General features: G+C 44.1%; 1 protein-coding gene across 2 annotated transcripts; it reads left to right on the top strand.

Moving 5' to 3' along the window:
* Positions 1–453: 453 nt before the first annotated feature.
* mamdc4 (MAM domain containing 4) lies at positions 454–19,966 on the top strand. 2 transcript variants are annotated; one of them, XM_046316847.1, is made up of 29 exons: positions 454–612; positions 1,209–1,301; positions 1,586–1,747; positions 3,283–3,408; positions 3,556–3,792; positions 5,350–5,475; positions 5,555–5,713; positions 5,812–5,915; positions 6,390–6,545; positions 6,738–6,828; positions 7,003–7,119; positions 13,096–13,182; positions 13,366–13,503; positions 13,639–13,778; positions 13,929–14,037; positions 14,183–14,287; positions 14,490–14,624; positions 14,799–14,926; positions 15,089–15,302; positions 15,899–16,036; positions 16,357–16,484; positions 16,717–16,807; positions 16,896–17,045; positions 17,257–17,382; positions 17,545–17,669; positions 18,298–18,403; positions 18,497–18,702; positions 18,832–18,903; positions 19,006–19,966. In XM_046316847.1, the coding sequence occupies exons 1-29, from the start codon at positions 558–560 to the stop codon at positions 19,039–19,041; spliced, it is 3,660 nt and encodes a 1,219-aa protein (XP_046172803.1). In that variant the 5' UTR covers positions 454–557; the 3' UTR covers positions 19,042–19,966. The 2 variants fall into 2 exon arrangements, with proteins under 2 accessions (XP_046172803.1, XP_046172802.1); XM_046316846.1 differs by having other exon boundaries at positions 18,829–18,903.
* The last annotated feature ends 231 nt before the right edge of the window (positions 19,967–20,197 follow it).

Below are 20,197 nucleotides of genomic sequence, written 5' to 3'. Positions count from 1 at the left end.
TATAGGGAGTGTTACTTTTTACACCGCAATCAGTTTACCCACCTATTGTTTTTACCATTACATCACTGTATACTGCAACTCTACACTCAATCATGTACCTAAAATATACCTTGCTGTCAGAATGTGCTACTGCCAATTAAATGATGCATCTATAGTGAATTTAAAGTATCCATATCACAAGTTTGATACCTTCATAAAGGTATACATTGAAAATTAGTATCCTATCACTATTCAGTGCCTTGGCTCTGAGCATATAGAAGTCAGGTTTCTACATGACACTGAGCACTGCAGAGCTGCCATGAAGAGGAATTCAGGACCTTTGATGAATGCATGCAGCCACAATATGTAGTCCTCTGTTCAGTAAAGTGCCTTTAAAGATGGAACGTGCTGTTGTTTTACGACCGACGGCTCTGACCGATGCAGGTGGATGTAAAGTCTACCTGTTATCCATCAGCAGATCAGAGGAGGTCAGAGGCAGACCGTGGCTGTTATCACAGTCTAGTAGGTGCCAGCTGGTGTTCAGACGTCCACAGCTCCAGCAGAAAGAGAAGGGTAACATGGGATTTAACAGAGGGATTTCAGCGCTGGTTTTACTGCTGACGTTTCTCTGGGGTAAGAACATTGACACTAGTCTTCATGCAATACTTTGCTAAATGTAGGCTAGTGTTTACTGAACTCACTGTCCGTGTCAGCAACAAGGACATTTTTTAAATTCACAGTTATCAAGGAAGTGCAATATCGTTTTTGTTTTAGACTTGAAATAGGCTGTGTAGATCACAGGTGCAAGATGAACCTAGGTCCTGTGGCTTTGGAAGTTACTGCTACCACAAAAACGGTTATTTATTATGTACAGTTACTTTATGGACTCTTGTGACATGGATTCTGTAATAGCTGCTGTCAGGGACCTTGGCTTGAACATTTCCCAGATTACTGCACTGTATGACCTTTGAGCCTGCTAACATTAGCAGCCTCATAAAACGTTGATTATAATGGGTTCTGATAAGAGGGGAATTAAGGGGTTAGTTACTGCCCGGGTAATTATTGCACGTACTCACTCGGGTCCAAGAATGGAAGATCCTACTGGGGCATTTATGCAATTGGCCACTTAAAAAAGTCTCAGTTTTAGTTTTGTCTGCATAAATCACTCTCCTACTGTACTGTAGATGGAGATTATTTTCAAAGTCAATGATGAGTCTGTTGTTTTGCAGCGATTGGCTCACAGACACTTGCATGCCAGACCCCAGAGCTGAAGTGTGACTTTGTTTGTGACTGTACAGACTGCATCGATGAAAACGGCTGTGGTAAGACTCCCTCTGCTCTGACTGAGCCATACAAATCAATTCTAAGTACCTGCGCTCCAGTGACCGTGCCCATTTGCCACTGAACACCAATCATGCAGCTCTGACATTTACTAAACGTTATGTTATATCACTAGAACGGGATGGAAAAAAGTCAAGAAAAAAACATTTCCAAGAACACACACTGCAGCTCCCTCAGACCAACACATTGCAATACAAGCTTTTGATTTTAAGTGATGCCTCTCTGTCTGCCTGTCTGTATCGTGCGTGTTGGTGTGAAACCCAAGGCTACAGAGGGATGGACTTTGTGTGTGACTTTGAGGACCCAGATGTGTGTGGCTGGCAGGACCAGTCCTTGGAGAAGGCCTACTCCTGGGAGAGGCGTCAGAGAGGGGACACACTGCCAGACAGCGGACCCTCCTCAGACTTCACCATTGGGACAGCCACAGGTACACTCTCGACAGTACCACAACACACAGAAAGGGACTCGGTGCACTCAGATACTCACACTCCTGCTCTCCCAGTGAATGTACACTAATATTTTTTTTTTAACACTAAAACACAGGGCTAAGAAGATTTGTATCACACACTACTAAAAAATGTAATTCACATCTATTTTCTTATTTCTTTTTTTATTTAACCCGGTAGGCCAGTTGAGAACAAGTTCTCATTTACAACTGCGACCTGGACAAGATAAAGCAAAGCAGTGTGACACAAACAACAACAGAGTTACACATGGAATAAACAAACGTACAGTCAATAACACAATAGGAAAAAAATCTGTATACAGTGTGTGCAAATGAGGTAAGGCAATAAATGGGCTGTCGTGGCGAAGTAATTACAATCTAGCAATTAAACACTGGAATGATAGATGTGCAGAAGATGAATGTGCAAGTAGATACTGGGGTGCAAAGGAGTAAAACAATTTATAAATATATAACAATATGGGGATGAGGTAGTGTCACGAGAATTTTCAATCCCAATGATAATAACTGACAATATATAGCTCTGACCAATCCCCGAGATCTGTAAGACCATGGGTTTCATAATAATTAGTCAAAAGCTCAGCTTATGCAAAAAGATAGAATGTTCTTTGAATAAACTGTACTAAAGTCCATTATACAAAGACATCCATTTTATAGCTGCGCACATACTTCAACACAAACAGTAGGTGAGTTTTATCCTTCTCCATAGTTCTCACCACTGTGTATCACTACCCAGCCGACAGTTCCATTCCCCCGAGATTAGGGAAACCTTGAGAAGTACTCCCTATGCTATCATAGGTTCCTCAGAGGCCTAGCCAGGTCGGTCCAAACACAGTTTAACTATGTTTTTTTCTTTGGCACACACATACACGTTCAAATCCTAAGCTACGCCTTGCTCAGACAGTCTGTGTTTTTCCACTATACAGATACATTGTTTAACCTAATTCTGACTAAAACTACACACATCATCAGATTATAATTTTATGATTCTAATCAATTTCATACAGTTATAAGGTTTCAGAGTGGAATCAATTTATCATTATCTTTCAACATATACATTATTTTATCAGGTAGCTGGATGTACAGATGCAGTGATCTGTGAGCTGCTCTGATAGCTGATGCTTAAAGTTAGCAAGGGAGATATGAGTCTCCAGCTTCAGTGATTTTTGCAATTTTTTCCAGTCATTGGCAGCAGAGAACTATAAGGAAAGGCGGCAAAAGTAGGAATAGGCTTTGGGGGTGACCAGTGAAATATACCTGTGCGTGCACCCACCCGTAGCGCGTGCTACGGGTGGGTGCTGCTACAGTGACCAGTGAGCTGAGATAAGGCAGAGCGTTACCTAGCAAAGACATAGATGACCTGGAGCCAGTGGGTTTGGCGACGTATATGAAGTGCGGGCCAGCCAACGAGAGTGGTGGGTAGTATATGGGGCTTTGGTGAATGGGGCTATTTGTGTGTGGGAGATTATACAATGACTGCGTGTTTTTTATTTTTTCAGGTTGGTTTATGGGAGTGACCGAAGTGAAGGCACATTCTCCCAGCACTGCAGTGATGGCATCTCCAATGATGAAACAGTCTTCACCCTCATGCCGACTGCACCTCAGATACTTCCTCTGGGACCCAGGTAACACAATAGCATTACAAAATCAAGGGTTTTACAGTAATATTTAGCTACTTCTTCTGATCAATTTTAGCATGGGAAACACAGGGGTTAGCCACTGTGTAGAATGAGGTAAATTCCCCCAAAATCTAACCTTTATACTATTATCAGGGTTCACAGGAATGGGGCCTGCCCCACTGTGGGCATCTGTGTATAGGGAGGACAGCACCCAGCAGGCAGTGGTGTGGCGTCCTGAGAGCACCAGCGTGCGTGGCTGGAGGGAGGCAACCGTCTTCCTGGGACGCATCCCCACCACCTTCCAGATCCGCCTCCACTCCCAACGCACCGAGGGGCGCCGCGGAGACGTGGCTATAGACCAGCTGCAGTTCTTCGACTGTGCCCTGCCTTGTGAGTCTCGCTCTTTTTCTGTCTTTTGATTCCTCTGTTTCTTTATGCTCTCTTCCTCAGATCTGTTATTCTGTGTCAGCGTGTTAACCTTTCTAGCGCAGGGGTTCTGCTAGCGGAACACCTCGACAACATTCCGCTGAAAAGGCAGCGAGCGAAACTCTAAAATATATTTTTTTAAATATGTAACTTTCACACATTAACAAGTCCAATATAGCAAATGAAAGATAAACATCTTGTTAATCTACCCATCGTGTCCAGTTTCAAAAAATGCTTTACAGCTAAAGCACAACATATGATTATGTTAGATCACCACTTAGTTGAAAAAAACACAGCCATTTTCCCAGCCAAAGATTGGAGTCACAAAAAGCAGAAATAGAGATAAAATGAATCACTAACCTTTGTGATCTTCATCAGATGACACTCATATGACATCATGTTGCACAATACATGTATGTTTTGTTTGATAATGTGCATATATATATCCAAAAATCTCAGTTTACATGGCACCTTACGTGCAGTAATGTTTTGATTTCAAAATATCTGGTGATTTTGCAGAAATACTAATAATAAACATTGATAAAAGATACTAGCGTTATTCACAGAATTAAAGATAGACTTATCCTTAATGCAACCGCTGTGTCAGATTTTTAAAAACTCAGAACCCAAAACAGCCAGAGGAATAGCCGCCATTTTGGAATCAACAAAGTTAGAAACAACACCATAAATATTCACTTACCTTTGATGATCTTCATCAGAATGTACTCCCAGGAATCCCAGTTCCACAATCAATGACTGATTTGTTCCATCATTTATGTCTAAATAGCCACTTGTTGTTAGCGTGTTCAGCCCAGTAATCCATCCTCATGAGGCACGAGCATTACATCCTGACAAAAACTCAAAGTTCCATTATTGTCCTTTAGAAACATTTCAAACGATGTATTGAATCAATCGTTAGGATGTTTTTAACATAAAACATCCATAATGTTCCAACAGGAGAATTCCTTTGTCTTCAGAAAAAGCACTGGAACGCGAGGTAACTCTGTCGGGAGTGTGCATCATGAGAGCAAGGCTCTCTGCCAGACCACTGACTCAGAGGTCTCATGAGCCCCTCCTTTATAGTAGAATCCTCATTTAAGTTTCAAAAGACAGTTGACATCTAGTGGAAGCCCTAGGAAACGCAACCTCATCCATATCTCAATGTGTACTCGGTAGGCCAAGCATTGAAAAACTACAAACCTCAGATGTCCCACTTCCTGGTTGGATTTTTCTCAGGTTTTCTCCTGCCATATGAGTTATGTTATACTCACAGACATAATTCAAACAGTTTTAGAATCTTCAGAGTGTTTTCTATCCAATACTAATGATAATATGCATATATTACCATTTGAGACAGAGTAGGAGGCAGTTCACTCTGGGCACGCTATTCATCCAAAAGTGAAAATGCTGCCCCCTATCCCAAAAAGGTTTTAACATCACTGAGTTAAGAGAGATTACTCTTTTAACTCTTTCTCTCTCTTTTCTCTCTTTCTCTTTCTCTACCTCTCTCTTTGTTCTCAGTGCCAGTCCCAGGGGAGTCGTGTGCTGCAGGGTTACTGCAGTGTAACAGGGAGGGCTGTGTGGAGCAGCGTCAGGTCTGTGACGGCACTGATGACTGTGGTGACAAAACTGATGAGCAGAATTGTGGTGAGAGTCACCTTATTTCAACCTTATTTTAACCCTGTTCCACTATTTTTATGAACTCTGTATGGCTTTGTGTGTTTAGGAGGCTACTGGGGCTGTGACTTTGAGGAAGGAGTGTGTAACTGGGACCTGAGGACTATCTCCACTAGTCTGAAGTGGACAAGGACCAGTCAGGCCAATATCTCCACGACAGACCCTTTTAAAGGACCTGGTAGAGACCATTCCGACAATACTGCATCGGGTACAAGCTCAACGACATTATAGAAACATAGTAATACTTGTTCTGTCCTGATTTTATTCCTCAGTGAGATGTCTTCAACTTGTGTTATTGCCCTGAAGGTCACTTCCTGTATGTCACTGTACCTGAAGGCGGGCTCATATCTGATTGGACATCCTTTCAAAGCCCTTTACTGGAACCAACCAACAGCACACATCCTTGCAAGGTATGCACTAAGGCACAATAATGCTTCTCCAAAACACCCCTCTATCATGCTGTCTCCACACACACACATGGCTTCTACCTTGGCAGGCCAGTCTTTTGAACTTTATACGCACATTTACATGTAAACAAAATTGCTATTTAGCAGACGCTCTTCTCCAGAGCGACTTACAGGAACAATTAGGGATAAGTGCCTTGCTCAAGGGCACATCGGCTGATTTTTCATCCTGTAGACTCAGGGATTCAAACCAGCGACATTTATATTACTGGTGTAAGGCTACCAAACACACATCACACACTATCACACACTACAACATCACTCTTGACAGTCATCATATTACTAACCTCTCAGTCAAGGTAACAATAGTTGAATCAATCATTATGTTCACTTTAATTACTAATGTACTACAGTCTGTATAGATACTTGTCTTTTAATGTGAGCAAAAACACCTAAATGAACATCATATCTGCCCTGTAGATGGTGATGTACAGCCACCAGTTTGGGCCAAGGTCTGGAGGCCTGTCTGTGCTGGTGGCAAACACTGAGATCTACCCGGTGTGGCAGAGGGGGGGTGCCCTAGGGGACCTCTGGGTCAAGGCTGAGGTGGAGATCATTAGCAACACCAGCTTCCAAGTGAGTGGACTGGATAGGGCTTGGTGGACATAATCAAAGCGTGGACATCTGTTTAAGATGGTTTTTCCAGATAATCAAAGAGCTTTACATTGGATGAGGGACAGTATTGTTATAAAAGCCTGTTGAATACTGACCACCTTTTCATTTGCATATTGCTCTCTTTCTCCTTTTAATGACATTCATCTGTCTTAGATTGTGTTTGTGGCTGCGATCCGAGACAAGGAGTATGGAGGGGTTGCTATAGATAGCATTACGATGTCTCCTAACTGTCGTCTCTCTAAAGGTGAACCAAATAAACACATACAAGGAAGGTATCTTCTGAATCACACAATGTATACAGAACTGAACTACTAATAATGTTAACCAACAGCACAGTGCAATATGGTCATAACATAGCATGTATACTGCATCTATTTACCCACTTAACTCTGTCCCCTTCCCACCTTTCCTCTTGCAGGAAATTTCACATTAGCAAATTTCCCCAAACCTCCTGGGCATCCTTGCACTAGCGATACCAGTAAGATCTGTGACTTTCGTGAAGACTGTGCGGATAAAGATGACGAGGCCAAGTGCGGTGAGTACTTTGCGTTTACGATGTATGTATTATTGTAGGTGTATTATACAGTTGAAGTCGGAAGTTTACATACACCTTAGCCAAATACATTTAAACTCAGTTTTTCACAATTCCTGACATTTTAATCCTAGTAAAAATTCCCTGTCTTAGGTCAGTTGGGATCACCACTTTATTTTAAGAATGTGAAATGTCAGAATAATAGTAGAGAGAATGATTTATTTCAGCTTTTATTTGTTTCATCACATTCCCAATGGGTCAGAAGTTTATATACACTCAATTAGTATTTTGTAGCATTGCCTTTCAATTGTTTAACTTGGGTCAAACATTTCGGGTAGCCTTCCACAAGCTTCCCACAATAAGTTGGGTGAATTTTGGCCCATCCCTCCTGACAGAGCTTGTGTAACCTAGTCAGGTTTGTAGGCCTCCTTCCTCGCACAAGTTTTTTCATTTCTGCCCACACATTTTCTATGGGATTGAGGTCAAGGCTTTGTGATGACCACTCCAATACCTTGACTTTGTTGTCATTAAGCCATTTTGCCACAACTTCATTGTCCATTTGGAAGACCCATTGCGACCAAGCTTTAACTTCCTGACTGATGTCTTGAGATGTTGCTTCAATTTTTCTACATAATTTTCCTTCCTTATGAAGCCATCTATTTTGTGCAGTGCACATATCCCTCCTGCAGCAAAGCACCCCCACAACATGATACAACAAGTTCTCATTTACAATTGCGACCTGGCCAAGATAAAGCAAAGCAGTTCGACACATAGAACAACAGAGTTACAAATGGAGTAAAACAAACATACAGTCAATAATACAGTAGAAATACAAGTCTATATAGAATGTGAGCAAATGAGGTGAGATAAGGGAGGTAAAGGCAAAAAAGAATGACCATGGTGGCGAAGTAAATACAATATAGCAAGTAAAACACTGGAATGGTAGATTTGCAGTGGAAGAATGTGCAAGGTAGAGAGAAATAATGGGGTGCAAAGGAGCAAAATAAATAAATACAGTAGGGGGAGAGGTAGTTGTTTTGGCTAAGTTATAGATGGGCAATGTACAGGTGCAGTGATGTGTGAGCTGTTCTGACAGCTGGTGCTTAAGCTAGTGAGGGAGATAAGTGTTTCAGAGATTTTAGTAGTTCGTTCCAGTCATTGGCAGCAGAGAACTGGAAGGAGAGGCGGCCAAAGGAAGAATTGGTTTTGGAGGTGACCAGAGAGATGTACCTGCTGGAGCGCGTGCTACAGGTGGGTCCTGCTATGGTGACCAGCGAGCTGAGATAAGGGGGGACTTTACCTAGCACGGTCTTGTTGATGACCTGGAGCCAGTGGGTTTGGCGTCGAGTAATGAAGCGAGGGCCAGCCAACGAGAGCGTACAGGTCGCAGTGTTGGGTAGTATATGGGGCTTTGGTGACAAAACAGATGGCACTGTGATAGACTGCATCCAATTTATTGACTAGGGTATTGGAGGTTGACAAATGACATCGCCGAAGTCGAGGATCGGCAGGATGGTCAGTTTTACAAGGGTATGTTTGGCAGCATGAGTGAAGGATGCTTTGTTGCGAAATAGGAAACCAATTCTAGATTTATTGGAGATGTTTGATGTGAGTCTCGAAGGAGAGTTTACAGTCTAACCAGACACGTAGGTATTTGATGTTGGACGGGCAGGCAGGTGCAGGCAGCGATCGGTTGAAGAGCATGCATTTAGTTTTACTTGTATTTAAGAGCAATTGGTGGCCACGGAAGGAGAATTTTATGGCATTGAAGCTCATCTGGTGGGTGGTTAAACACAGTGTCCAAAGAAAGGCCAGGAGTATACAGAATGGTGTCGTCAAATCGGAGGGCCCGGACAACAGGCCCTCCGATTTGACACACTGAACTCCATCAGAGAAGTAGTTGGTGAACCAGGCGAGGCAATCATTTGAGAAACCAAGGCAATCGAGTCTGCCGATGAGGATGTGGTGAAAGCCTTGGCCAGGTCAATGAATACGGCTGCACAGTATTGTTTCTTATCGATGGCGGTTAAGATATCATTTAGGACCTTGAGCGTGGCTGAGGTGCAACTATGACCAGCTCTGAAACCAGATTGCATAGCGGAGAAGGTATGGTGGGATTCAAAATGGTCGGTAATCTGTTTGTTGACCTGGCTTTCGAAGACCTTAGAAAGGCAGGGTAGGATAGATATAGGTCTGTAGCAGAGTGCCCCCCCCCTTTTTGAAGAGGGGAATGACCGCAGCTGCTTTCCAATCTTTGGGAATCTCAGACGACAAGAAGGAGAGGTTGAAAAGGCTAGTAATAGAGGTTGCAACAATTTCAGCAGATAATTTTAGAAAGAAAGGGTCCAGATTGTCTAGCCCGGCTGATTTGTAGGGGTCCAGATTATGCCGCTCTTTCAGAACATCAGCTGACTGGATTTGGGAGAAGGAGAAATGGGGAAGGCTTGAGCGAGTTGCTGTGGGGGGTGCAGTGCTGTTGACCGGGGTAGGGGTAGCCAGATGGAAAGCATGGCCAGCCGTAGAAAAATGCTTATTTAAATTCTCAATTATAGTGGGTTTATCGATGGTGACAGTGTTTCCTTTCCTCTGTGCAGTGGGCAGCTGGGAGGACGTGTGCTTATTCTCCATGGACTTTACGGTGTCCCAGAACATTTTTTAGTTTGTGTTGCAGAGAGCAAACTTCTGCTTCAAAAAGCTAGCCTTGGCTTTTCTAATTGGTTTCTAGCTTCCCTGAAAAGTTGCATGTTCGATGCTAATGCAGAACGCCATAGGATGTTTTTGTGTTGGTTAAGGGCAGTCAGGTCTGGGGAGAACCAAGGGCTATATCTGTTCCTGGTTCTAAATTTCTTGAATGGGGCATGTTTATTTAAGATGGTTAGGAAGGCATTTAAAAAAAACAGGCATCCTCTACTGACGGGATGAGATCAATATCCTTCCAGGATACCCCGGCCAGGTCGATTAGAAAGGCCTGCTCGCTGAAGTGTTTCAGGGAGCGTTTGACAGTGATGAGGTGAGGTCGTTTGACCGCTGACCCATTACGGATGCAGACAGTGAGGCAGTGATCGCTGAGATCTTGGTTGAAAACAGCAGAGGTGTATTTAGAGGGCAAGTTGGTTAGGATGATATCTATGAGGGTGCTCGTGTTTACGGCTTTGGGGAGGTACCTGGTAGGTTCATTGATAATTTGTGTTAGATTGAGGGCATCAAGCTTAGATTGTAGGATAGCTCGATTGTTAAGCATGTTCCAGTTTAGGTCGCCTAGCAGCACGAGCTCTGAAGATAGATGGGGGGGGTCAGTTCACATATGGTATCCAGAGCACAGCTGGGGGCAGAGGGTGGTCTATAGCAGGCGGCAATGGTGAGAGACTTGTTTTTAGAGAGGTGGATTTTTAAAAGTATAAGTTAAAATTGTTTGGGTACAGACCTGGATAGTAGGACAGAACTCTGCAGGCTATCTTTGCAGTAGATTGCAACACCGCCCCCTTTGGCTGTTCTATCTTGTCTGAAAATGTTGTAGTTAGCGATGAAGATTTCAGAATTTTGGGTGTTCTTCCTAAGCCTGGATTCAGACACGGCTAGAACATCCGGGTTGGCAGAGTGTGCTAAAGCAGTGAATAAAACAAACTTAGGGAGGAGGCTTCTAATGTTAACATGCATGAAACCAAGGCTATTACGGTTACAGAAGTCATCAAAAGAGAGCACCTGGGGAATAGGAGTGGAGCTAGGCACTGCAGGGCCTGGATTCACCTCTACATCACCAGAGGAACAGAGGAGGAGTAGGATAAGGATACATGAGAATTTGTCGTCTAGAGTGTCCGGAACAGAGAGTAAAAAGAGGTTTCTGGGGGGAATAAAATAGCTTCAAGGTATAATGTACAGACAAAGGTATGGTAGGATGTGAATACAGTGGAGGTAAACCTAAGTATTGAGTGATGATGAGAGAGATATTGTCTCTAGAAACATAATTGAAACCAGGTGATGTCATCGCATGTGTGGGTGGTGGAACTGAAAGGTTGGATAAGGTATAACGAGCAGGGCTAGAGGCTCTACAGTGAAATAAGCCCATAAACACGAACCAGAACAGCAATGGACAAGGCATATTGACAGAAAGGAGAGGCATGCTTAGTTGAGTGATCATAAGGGTCCAGTGAAGTGAGGTTGGTTGGGGTCACGGCGATTCAGACAGCTAGCCGGGCCATCGGTAGCAAGCCAGCGTAGGATGGAGGTCTGTTTTTAGCCACCTCGTGCGTTTCAGTTGGTAGATTAGTGGGGTTCCGTGTGGTAGAGGGGATCAATTCAATTGGCAATATAGATATAGTGACCCAATAAAAATTGTCCGATAGACCTATTAAGATAGCTAACGATTAGCGGGCTGCAGATGGGTGTTCAGGTAAAGTCGCGACGGAGGGGCCAGTTGTACAACTCCCTCAGGCAGATAACGTTGGTAGTCCAGTCGTGAAGGTCCAGTGGGGCTCCGCATCGGCAGTAAAATGGGTCCGAATAGGTGATTGTAGCCCAGGAGTGGCTGTTGGAACTCTTCAGCTGGCCGGAATAATTGATGTTTGCTCCGGGATCGACGTAAGCCAATAGTCACACGGATAGCAGCTAACTAGCTGCGAGATCCAGGTGTAAATGTCCAGAGCTTGCGGTTGAAATCCGGGGATATGGAGAGACAAATAGGTCCAGTATGTTCTGGTCTGAGTCGCGTTGTACAAAACTGGCGATAGATTTTCGAGCTAAAAGATAGCTGATGACCACAAACCATAGTTAGCTGAATAATAACGTTAGCCAGTAAACTGGCTAGCTTCTTGCTAACTTCCGGTCAGCTTCTGGCTAGCTTCTATTGTGGATTACAGATTTGAGGAAAATAATACTTTTAAAAAATTGGCGGGTTGCAGGAGAGTGTTTTGAAGTTGAGTTTTTGGAAAAAGAAAATATATAAAAGATATACGAAGAAAGATGTAAATATATATACACACGGGACACGAAAAGAAAGAAGATAAAGGACGTCTGACTGCTATGCCATCTTGGTTTATTCATGATGGTCATTATAGCCCAACAGTTCTATTTTTGTTTCATCAGACCAGAGGACATTTCTCCAAAAAGTACAGTCTTTGTCCCCATGTGCAGTTGCAAACCGTAGTCTGGCTTTTTTATGGCGGTTTGGAGCAGTGGCTTCTTCCTTGCTGAGCGGCCTTTCAGGTTATGTCGATTATAGGACTCGTTTTACTGTGGATATAGATACTTTTGTACCTGTTTCCTCCAGCATCTTCACAAGGTCCTTTGCTGTTGTTCTGGGATTGAGTTGCAGTTTTCGCACCAAAGTACTTTCATCTCTAGGAGACCGAACGGGTCTCCTTCCTGAGCGGTATGACTGCTGCGTGGTCCCATGGTGTTTATACTTGCGTACTATTGTTTGTAGAGATGAACGTGGTACCTTCAGGCATTTGGAAATTGCTCCCAAGGATGAACGAGACTTGTGGAGGTCTACAGTTTCATTCTGAGGTCTTGGCTGATATCTTTAGATTTTCCCATGATTTTAAGCAAAGAGGCACTGAGTTTGAAGGTAGGCCTTGAAACACATCCACAGGTACACCTCCAATTGACTCAAATGATGTCAATTAGCCTATCAGAAGCTTCTAAAGCCATGACATCATTTTCCAAGCTGTTTAAAGGCACAGTCAACTTAGTGTATGTAAACTTCTGACCCAGTGGAATTGTAATGCAGTGAAATTATAAGTAAAATAATCTGTCTAAACAATTGTTAGAAAAATGACTTGTCATGCACAAAGTAGATGTTCTAACTGACTTGCCAAAACTATAGTTTGTTAACAAGAAATTTGTAGAGTGGTTGAAAAACAAGTTTTAATGACTCTAACCTAAGTGTATGTCAACTTCCGACTTCAACTGTATTTGTATTATTTGTCAAAAAAAGTTTGGTGTGAATCTGCATTGTTCTGAGTGTGTGTGTTTGTGTAGGGGACTTCTCCTATGAGAAGGGCAGCTCTGGATGGACAGACAGCAGCATTGGAAGCCAGCAGTGGGTGCTGAATGACACCCCCAAAGGTAACTTTTGGACAGACGAGTGTGTGCGTATGCGTGTGCATACTTGCTTCTGTGTGTTATGCTTGTGTGCATATCAAGTTACTATAGAAGGTATGAGTGGCCATGTCTGGTCAGCTGTACATTTTGTTTAGTTTGTTTTTCAGTATAGTGACAGACCTCACCTCTCTCTCTCTCTGCCCTCAGACAAGTACCTGTTTTTAGCTGAAGCCCCAGGGCAGCAGTTAACTGAGGCCCAGACACACACCCCTCTCCTGGGCCCCTCGGGGCCAGCCTGCACCCTCAACTTCTCCTACTCCTTGACCAGCAAGAGCAATCACACCGGTAACACGGCCTCAGACACCTGCAAGAAAACCCTAACAATCCCCTTAACCAAAACCTATGTCCCTCCTACAGTTCAGGACATCTGCCACTCCTTGTCTTTACCTCTGCCTCTTTGTTCCCCGTTTTCTCCCCTAGGTGAGCTGTCCATCCGGGTGATTGACAGTCTGTTGGGCATTCTGCCCAGGCTGTGGGAGTTCAGTGGGAAAACAGGATCTGTAGAGGGGGTGTACCAGCAGGCGCAGGTGTACATCGGAGCCAGGGATCACCGCTTCCAGGTATGATGCCTTCAGGACATGCTTATGGTTTGGTTTGGGGGACCTTGTTTGCAGCCAGTAATTACCTTGTATTATCTACTACCATATTAATTGTATTCATTTTTTGATGCTGTGTTTACTCTTTTCTTTCACTCCCCCTCTCTTTCCAAGATTGAATTTGTGGCTCGTGCTAGGAAGTTGTGCCCATGTGCCAGAATATCTGTGAAGGATGTTCGTTTCATCAACTGTCACGCTCAGTATTTCCCATCCTCTCCCACAGGTAAGCAATTTATGTTTCAGTTTGAACAAATATTGTTTTGTTGTGATCATTTAGTATTTCAGTATGGTCACACACATATCCTGTATATTATATAGCATTTTATTTTGTTGATTTTCTGCTGAGATAATTTGTTTCTTCTGGACAGCTCTGTCATGTAACTTCGAAGAGGGACTGTGTGGCTGGTACCAGGATCAAGCGGACAACTTTGACTGGAGCCTGCGAACAGGGATGGACCATTCCATTGGCGTCGGTACTAACATGACCTTACACCTGCATAGAATAGTTAGCTAGGTTCACATAGCAAACATACCAGGTTTACATTCTAAACATGTCGTACTTCTCACATAGTAGCATTACTCCAAGTGTTCTCTGCTCTCTATGTAACCAATGGACCTGATCATTAAGTCATTAGGGGTCTATAACACCTTAATTAATCCTGTCTGTGATTACAGGTAAAAGCCTTGCTGTAGACGTATGGAGCCCCTTGTTGCGGGGTGTGTCTGGCCGTCTGTTATCGTACCGTCAGCCAGGCACCCCCGGACATCACTGCCTGTCCTTCTATTATAAGCTCTACGGGCCTGAGACAGGTGAGGATGAAGGGCTCTCCTTGGCTTCCAGAAGAGTCACTCCTGAACACAATGAACACCACTTTCACGTTCTATTTCCATCTCCCTCTTCTCTTCCTCTCACATCCTCTTCCTATGTTTTTACTCCTTCTCTCTCAACTCCCCTCCATCTCCCCCTCTCTCTATCCCTCTCAGGCGCACTCAGTGTTAAGATGCGTGATGCCTACGACGGTGAGAGTCTGCTATGGAGCCGCAGCGGTGCCCATGGCAACTTCTGGCATGAGGGACACTGTCCAGTATCTGAGCAGCTAACTAGCTTCCAGGTATGAGTGGGTTCAATACAGGATTCAGGTCCAGTTACACGTAAACATAATAATAACAAAAATATAATATGTCTGTTCATGTTGACATTGATATGACACTTCCATTTCTCTCCACCCCTGCTCCCCTCTCCTTCCTCCTCTCTGATTCACAAACACACACAGCTGATATTTGAAGCAGTGCGCTCCGGCTTTGACGGGCTGGTTGCACTAGATGACGTGGCGTTTGTGAACGGCCCATGCACCGTGCCCAATAAGTGCTCCTTTGAAGGCCAGCAATGCGGCTACGCCAGCACTGGCACTGCCAGCTGGCTCCACACTAACTGGCAGTCCTCCAACACTGGGCCAAAAACAGACCACACACTGGAGACAGTGATGGGTGAGAGAGAAATAGAACGACAAAAGGACATACTTTGTATTTTATTATGGATCCCGTTACTCTTCCTGGAGTCTTGTCAAAATGAAGGCAGTTATACAGTGTTGAAAACATTACAATACGTTCATAACAGATTGCACAACACTGTGTGCCTTCAAGGCCCTACTCCACTACCACATATCTACAACACAAAATCCATGTGTATGTGTGTGTAGTGCGTATGTTGTCATGTGTGTGTATGCGTGTGTCTGTGCCTATGTTTGTGTTGCTTCACAGTCCCCGCTGTTCCATAAGGTGTATTTTTATCTGTTTTTTTCAATCTGATTCTACTGCTTGCATCAGTTACCTGATGTGGAATAGAGTTCCATGTAGTCGTGGCTCTATGTAGTAATGTGCACCTCTGTTCTGGACTTGGGGAGTGTGAAGAGCCCTCTGGTGGCATGTCTTGTGGGGTATGCATGGGTGTCTGAGCTGTGTGCTAGTTGTTTAAACAGACAGCTCGGTGCTTTCAACATGTCAATACCTCTCAGAAATACAAGTAGTGAGAGATACAAAGAAACATGGAATCTACTTAAACATATCCTATTGTTGGTCCTTAGGGTACTACATGATGGCAGACAGTGATGTGGAGATCCTACCACAGGGCAGTGTGGCCACCCTTACATCCCCTGTGCGAGTAGGCGTGGCACAAACAGAGTGTGTTCACTTCTGGTACCACATGGGGGGAGAGAATCCTGGTGAGTATATACCTTTTACAGTACATACCCACCCTCAATCACACATCACACTTTGCATGCTGGGGCCTCCAGAGTGGCGCAGCGGTCTAAGGCATCGAAATGCTTGAGGAGTCACTACAGACGACGCACAATTGGCCAAGTGTCGTCCGGGTCAGGGGAGGGCTTGGCCAGCTGGGATGTCCTTGTCCCATCGCACTCTAGCGGGAGTTGCAGCAATGGTACAAGACTGTGACTACCAATTGGATATCACAAAAAAGGGGTAAATGTACTACAAAACAATATGTTTGCCAACATTAGTGTGTGTGTGTGATCTATTTTAGGTTTGCTGACTGTGTACATGAAGCCAGTGAAAGGAGATAGGGTGAAGATCTTCTCCAACAACCTGGACCAGGGAGATGTCTGGCGCCAAGGCAACGGCAACATCAGCAGCACCATCACAGACTGGCAGGTAGTGTACATGATGTCATGTGATCAAGCCACTGGTCAGACACTGCAAGCGCTGAAAGGTCAGATGTAAGCAGCCTAGTGTTTAAGAGTGTTGGGTCAGTAGCCGAAAGGTCGCTGGTTTGAATCCCCGAGCCAACTAGATGAAAAATCTGACGATATACCCTTGTGCAAGGCACTTAACCCAAATTGCTTCTGTATGTCGCTCTGGATAAGAGTGTCTGTTTGTGTTTCAGTTGGAGTTTGAGGTACAGGGAGCGGGTGGCAAAGGCACTCATGTCTCAGTTGATGACATAATTTTCTCAAACCATCCTTGTCAAACACTTGGTCAGTACTTTACACACTCACAAACACACAGAGAGATAATTATTCTTATTGTGTGTGTTAGTGACATGCATGCTGGTGTGTTTGTCAGGTACTAAGTGTGACCTGGAGATGGGAATGTGTGACTGGACCAACACTCAGAACCCTGAGCTAGACCAGTTGGACTGGGAGCTGACCAGTGCTGAGGCAGAGACTCACTACCCCACCCCATCCCATGACCACACCCTTGGGACAGAGAGAGGTGACACACTGACACATTTAAATGCATTTACTGCCAGCTACGGTCTTGATTAATCATCACACTTTACTTACAAGATGCAGGTATGATGGAGTTATAATGCATTATAAAAGTCGTCATAAGCATCAAATTGGCCTCTGAAATCCTACTCTTCCAGATTAGAATCCATGTTCTGATTGGTCCCAGTCTTATTGTCCTTGTGTCCATTCTGCAGGTCACTTCCTGTTCCTCCCCAGTAGCACCAGGGACACAGCCAAATACAAGGCCTGGTTGCTGAGTCCTCATCTGCCCTCCACCATGGGCACCTGCCTGCGCTTCTGGGTGTACAAACCAGTCTCCCGTAAGACCCAACCTACACCACTGAACATCACCACTGCTGTCTTAACTCTATCAAACAACCTGCCTTACCTGTCTGTTTCTTTGTGATGATGCCGACCATGATGGTGGTGATCCTGGTTGCCAGTTTGTTAATGCCGTTATATTCCATACTGTGTCCATGCAGATGGTAGTCATCTGAAGGTGTGGAGGCAGTCTGAAGGGAACCTGGCACAAATGTTGAGTGTGGAAGAGGTGGGAGCAGTTTGGTCACGCTTCAATGTTGACATCACTTCTGCTGAAGAGTATCAGGTCAGACATCACACACACACACACACACACACACACACACACACACACACACACACACACACACACACACACACACACACACACACACACACACACACACACACACACACACACACACACACACACACACACACACACACACACACACACACACAACACAGGTGTGGTTCCTGAGTTTATTAAGCAATTAACATCCCATCATGCTTCAGGTCATGTATAAAAATGCCCAGTTACCTATTATTATGACTACCATGACTAGATGAAGAGATCTCAGTGACTTTGAAAGAGGTGGTCTCAACGGAGCATAGGGAGCTTAAAGTGTGTGTTTGCGATCGTGTACGTGTGCATCTCATTTGAACCCAATTGAACACTTAGGGGAGATTCTGGAGTGACGCCTGAGACTACGTTTTTCACCGCTATCAACAAAACACCAAATGCTGGATTTTCTCGTGTCGCATCCCTCCTATGCCAAGGCACATTGGAGCTGTTCGGGCTCGTGGTGGCCCAACGGCCTATTAAGACACTTTATTTTGGTGTTTCCTTTATTTTGCCAGTTACCTGTATATATTGTATTATGAGACATTATTATTATTATTATTATTGTTGTTCATTGAGAATGTGTTTCTAGATTATATTTGAGGGTTTCAAAGGATACGCTGGAGTCTTGGCCCTGGATGACATTGACTATGACATAGGATTCAACTGTGCCGGTGAAGCAAAAGACCCACTAACAAGTAAGACACAAGCAATATCTTTTTCATGGCTCATGCCACTCGCCAGGCCTGGCTGTGCAACCCTTATCTAATAGCACCTTATGTCCAATACAGCCACACCAGAACCAGACAACGCAGGAGGTATTGCTGCTTCCATCATCGTGGTACTGCTGCTGCTGGCCACTCTGGGAGGGTTGCTGTACTACTACCTGCGCACCCAGGACAAAACAAAGGCAATGACTGGCGGAGCTGTGGAACAATCAGCTTCACCTTCCGCTATCGAAGGCATTGCCAATGACATGTATGACCCACACCCCACAGTGAGTATTATGGCTTGGGTTTTTTTTTCACCTGATTCAAGAACGGTTCAAGGAACGGCTCAAGAAGGTGTTTCTAACATGAAATATTTGTACATTTGTTCTCATTCTCCTTTTGTCCATTTTCAGCAGGGCCGAATGACCGTGTCTCCAGTTCCGGCACAACCCATGGCGGGGGACTTCACTAATGAAGTATGCGTCTCTGTAAGTACATGTCCCACTTCGAATCAATTCACTTATGTTGACTTATTTATTCTAATGCGCTCTGTGAATAACCTACAAATATCTGTTTTTGTGTGTCCGCAGGATTCCTCAGAATTAGTGAGGAAGGAGATGGTGTAGAAGGGGAGACTCTGCTGCCTAGTGGCGGCTTTGTGAAATGAAGGCGATATCACAGCAGAAGAACTGCTTGTGTCGTCTTGCACCTGACACACACACACACACACACACACACACACACACACACACACACACACACACACACACACACACACACACACACACACACACACACCTGGATATCAGGATAGCATTGACTTGCTAACTTTGAGTGAATGGCTATAGCATCCACTGCACGCCTTCACAAACCCCACACACAAACGCACTCACTCTCATCCATGTACCATTGCGATCAATGAAGCAGCTGCAGATTTGACTGACTGGGTCCTGAAGTCTGGGACTGCTGCTGGTGGACTGTCGGGATAGTTGGAGGTCGATGAGATGAGATGGCTCACTGTATGCAGTTCTAGCTGCCAAAGCATGAAATTGCCCCTTCGGTCCTCAGAGACAAGACAGACACTGCTCTGCTATGGTAATTCTACTAATAATGAGTTGGATGAAGTACAAATGAAGAACACTGACAAAAATCCAGAATCCTATCTGTTGGCTACAGTGCTAAATTGTACTTATAGCTTATTGATATGAGAGCCATGCTATATAGCTGCTTATAAACACTGTCATATAAGACAGCTGGTTCAACTTCAAGTAAGAGAGACAAAGACAGAGAGAGGGATGTGATGCCTTATATTAGAATCTGTGAAAGAGAGGTGCCTTGTTGCAATTTACTTCCAAATACAGTGCTGATGTTCTGGGGCAAATAAAAGACTAAAAGGAAAATATAATGATGAGCGTGTGTTTCCAAGCAAAATGCTATTGAAATGTAGCTTAGTTGTATGTTTTGTGATGATGAATAGTACAAATTAAATCAGAATGTCATGCACCATATTGCTTCAGTTCAGTTTTACAATAAATATCATCATTCATTTGATTATGAGGCTATTGCATATCTTGTGACAAGTAACATGCATGGTAGATATATTAAACTAAAACCAGTCAGACCTATGTGTAGTCTAATTATGGGTCTAATGTGTAATCATAAGGTAAGTAAATTGCGTCATGTTATTTCTCTTGGCTCCCTGATCAAGAGTCCAGAAGGCTTTGTCCTGGTCAAATGAGATTGATCAAAAAAACAGATGGACAAGGGAATCACGACACGACA

The sequence above is a fragment of the Oncorhynchus gorbuscha genome, linkage group LG20 (assembly GCF_021184085.1).
Source record: "Oncorhynchus gorbuscha isolate QuinsamMale2020 ecotype Even-year linkage group LG20, OgorEven_v1.0, whole genome shotgun sequence".
Taxonomy (NCBI): Eukaryota; Metazoa; Chordata; class Actinopteri; order Salmoniformes; family Salmonidae; genus Oncorhynchus; species Oncorhynchus gorbuscha.
Note: the sequence above shows the minus strand (reverse complement) of the source record. Positions and strands in the feature narration are given on the sequence as shown.

Coding starts and splice junctions, on each gene's coding strand:
- mamdc4 (XM_046316846.1), top strand. CDS start 558: ATGGGATTTAACAGAGGGATTTCAGCGCTGGTTTTACTGCTGACGTTT. Junction 5,714..5,811: donor TTCCGACAATACTGCATCGG/GTACAAGCTCAA, acceptor ATTGCCCTGAAG/GTCACTTCCTGTATGTCACT. Junction 7,120..13,095: donor AGATGACGAGGCCAAGTGCG/GTGAGTACTTTG, acceptor GTGTTTGTGTAG/GGGACTTCTCCTATGAGAAG.